Source organism: Dendronephthya gigantea, unplaced genomic scaffold, assembly GCF_004324835.1.
Source record: "Dendronephthya gigantea isolate DGI-Jeju-01 unplaced genomic scaffold, DenGig_1.0 000014F, whole genome shotgun sequence".
NCBI classification, from domain to species: Eukaryota; Metazoa; Cnidaria; class Anthozoa; order Malacalcyonacea; family Nephtheidae; genus Dendronephthya; species Dendronephthya gigantea.
In genome coordinates, this window is record NW_021163024.1 from 265,178 (window position 1) to 268,241 (window position 3,064).

A 3,064-nucleotide genomic window follows, 5' to 3' on the forward strand; every position below is an offset into this window, starting at 1 on the left:
AATAAATTCAATTACTAAACAATTTGCACAGAAAAGGTGGGGCTAATTTAAACGCCACAAGGCTCCTTGGGTAAAGGAGACAAACCCCACCCCGTCATGACAAGGTATCCACAGACAGACTTGTAAAATCAGCAAAACAAATAATATATAAAACATGCATATAAGAAACCCACATATAAGAATCGCAGCAAGGAAAAGGTACAGATCTCCAACCAGTCGTGCCCCTGCATTGACCGGCCGAGTATCTGCAACCTGAGTCGCCAATATGAAAATAGTGATATGAGGTAGAGGAGCGCTAGCTTTACCCCTGTATCAGCATTGCGCCCGATTACCAATGAGTCTCATCGTAGTTATCGTAGTTGCAACGAATATGGGATATAACGAAATAAGTACGAACTAAGAGGTGTGCAGCCAAGGTCAACCCCCGCCAGGCACGGCAATAAATTACTCATGTCGACATATGATGCGAAATAGGTCGCGAAGATAAGTTTGGACTACGAATGTACTTGCGGAATGCGTCGGATTTCCACCTACCCATTACTCTGATTTGAGCGTCAGAAAAACCGCATTCCGCAGCGAAAGTAGCTGCACCAATTCGAAAACTGTGCCCCTTATACTTAGTAGGGTCAAGACCACATGCACGAAAAATCAAAGCCAAATGCTCAGTAAATAGTTTGCGTGTTACTGCGCGCCCATCGAGAGTGCGAAAAAGTGGGCCATCGGATAAACCGCGACGCGCAAAATAGTCGAGTAATGTCTGCACAGGGCAAATATCGGAACGGCGGTGAAGTGTAAGAGAAACACGAGGTTGATTGTAGGAATGTTTAAAGTTCGCAAAATTGATTTTCAAACCGGAAATATTGCCCAAATTATCAACAAGCTGAACCACTTGAGATAATTGAAGCACGCCGGGAGACCGTGGGCAAGTCGTTATTTCACCAACCCGCAAAAAGGCAAAAAAGGCTGTCGTACACATTGCCCTAAATAAAAGTGCGCGATATTCACTAGATGCAACGAGAGAAGTCTGTTGTAAAATTGTGCGGAGGATAGAAATAGTGATTGGAAGGCGTGCATCAACACCGGAGCCAAGCTTACCATATCCTTTCAACATTTCGAGAACCCAAAATACCTTTGTAGGGTCATGCACGCCCGTTAAACGGTGACAATAACCTAATGCAGAAACATATGTATTCGCGGTCGAGGCTGCATAATTGCGCTGAAACATGAATGCGATAAATAAACCCAAGTCTGAAGGCGATATGGGCAGTTTGACTGAAGCAGATTGAAAAACTGCAGAAGAAAACTGATTGTAGAGTTTCCATGCCCTGCGATAGGTAGGGATTGACGAAGGCTGCAAACTAGATTGAATTCTATCACATGACTGGCAGGTTGGTATCACATGAGATAGCACTGCGCCTGCGCCCAATCACTGCACGGTTTGCGTTCAACGAGGAAAGACGCGCGATTTTGTTTTCCGTTACAATTCACACTGCGATTTACATAATTACTGTATCAAGTACTTTTTGACAGAACGTAGTTCGTCACTTTACTAGAAAAGTACATAAGCAATGGCCGCCCACAGACAAGGGCGTTCTGATGTTGACCACATCAGCCGGGCAGAAGAAGCTGCCAGTCGGCCAGAAAACACGCTCGCTTATGTTGAAGGCGAAGCCGAAGGGGAGTGTGCGGGACAAGTTGAAAGTCCAAACCACTCGAAAGACGAAAATCAGTCGTCTGTGTTGGATGCAATCCGACACCTGAGTGCCGAAATGGCAGCCATGAAACAGGACATGTCTCGGCTTCAAACGTCAACGAAGAAGCGTAAACGTCGCGATAGCTCTGCTGACGAAAGCGTGCTCGACACGTCCGAAGAAGAACAACTGTTGGACCTTTCAGACGCTAGTCAAACCAAGGATGCCCCTTCCATTGACACTCGCATAGACTCATTAATCGCCAGTCGCAAAAAAGCCTCAACTAAAAATGTTACGGAGTCTGAAGGCTTGCTGGGCGAAATTGCCCTTGACCTGAAAATTAAAGAACAAACTGGCAAGGCTGTCAATGCTGAGCTCGCCGCCATCGTGGAATCTTTATTGGGGGAAAAACTCCCTGACGCCAAATTACAGGCGAAAGTGGATCTTTATCCACGGCCCGACAATATAAATGGGCTTAAAACTCCACGGGTTAATCAATTAATTTGGCAACAGCTCGCCACGTCGGTTAGAACTTATGACTCAAAACAACAGAAAACACAGACAGTTCTGTTGGCTTGTGTGGCGGCCATGTTACGTGCCGCTGATCTAGCCCTAGAAAAGAATCTAGACAAGACAATTATTACTACCATTACAGACGCGGCAGCACTAGCCATACAGTGCCATCATGACCTGAATGCACTCAGGCGCTTTCACATGAAGAAAGAACTTCATGATGACTATGCTGCGCTATGTAACGCCAGCACACCTGCCTCTGACGAGCTGTTTGGCGACCTGACCAAACTGACCAAGGACATCCAGGAGGCGAACAAAGTCGCAAAGAAAGTCAAGCGGGATCGTCCAAGCTCGTCCTACCCTAGTACCAACCAGAAATATGCCACTAAAAGGCGATACAACCCATACAATAAAACACGAAGTGATCGGGATTTTCGGTGGGGCCGAGGGAAGCAAAAAGACAGGCGAAAACAACACACCAACAGTCAGAAAAAAATTAGTAAACACGGATTCTTCGCACTTAAATACGGTAAGAAGTATAGATCAACCGTACATGTCTTTTAGAGCTGGTAATATTAAGCATTACTTGCAACACTGGAAACAACTGACAAAAGACCGTCAGATCATTGACATTGTGACAGGTGTTAAACTGGAATTCAGTAAACAACCAGTTCAAACTAATGCACCTTGCCACATATTTAATGGCAAAGAAACAGCACTAATACGTACAGAAGTAACCAAACTTCTGGACAAAGGTGTGATTGTTGCATCCTCACACCAACAAGACGAATTTATATCGACTATATTCCTTCGCAAAAAGAAGGATGGCAGCTACAGAATGATTCTTAATTTAAAAGCAT

General features: G+C 45.0%; 1 protein-coding gene across 1 annotated transcript; it reads left to right on the forward strand.

The window, feature by feature from the left end:
- The first annotated feature begins 1,373 nt into the window (after window positions 1-1,373).
- LOC114519701 lies at window positions 1,374-2,834 on the forward strand. The gene is made up of 3 exons (XM_028539873.1): window positions 1,374-1,870; window positions 2,033-2,733; window positions 2,785-2,834. Exons 1-3 carry the CDS (start codon window positions 1,569-1,571, stop codon window positions 2,832-2,834), a joined length of 1,053 nt encoding a protein of 350 aa, XP_028395674.1. The 5' UTR covers window positions 1,374-1,568.
- Window positions 2,835-3,064: the final 230 nt, after the last annotated feature.

What these genes read in the sequence shown, in the direction of transcription:
- LOC114519701 (XM_028539873.1), top strand. Translation starts at nt 1,569, where the DNA reads ATGGCCGCCCACAGACAAGGGCGTTCTGATGTTGACCACATCAGCCGG. An exon ending in AGCGTGCTCGACACGTCCGA is followed by an intron (nt 1,871 to 2,032) that starts AGAAGAACAACT and finishes TGACCTGAAAAT; the next exon opens with TAAAGAACAAACTGGCAAGG. An exon ending in ATTCTTCGCACTTAAATACG is followed by an intron (nt 2,734 to 2,784) that starts GTAAGAAGTATA and finishes GGTAATATTAAG; the next exon opens with CATTACTTGCAACACTGGAA.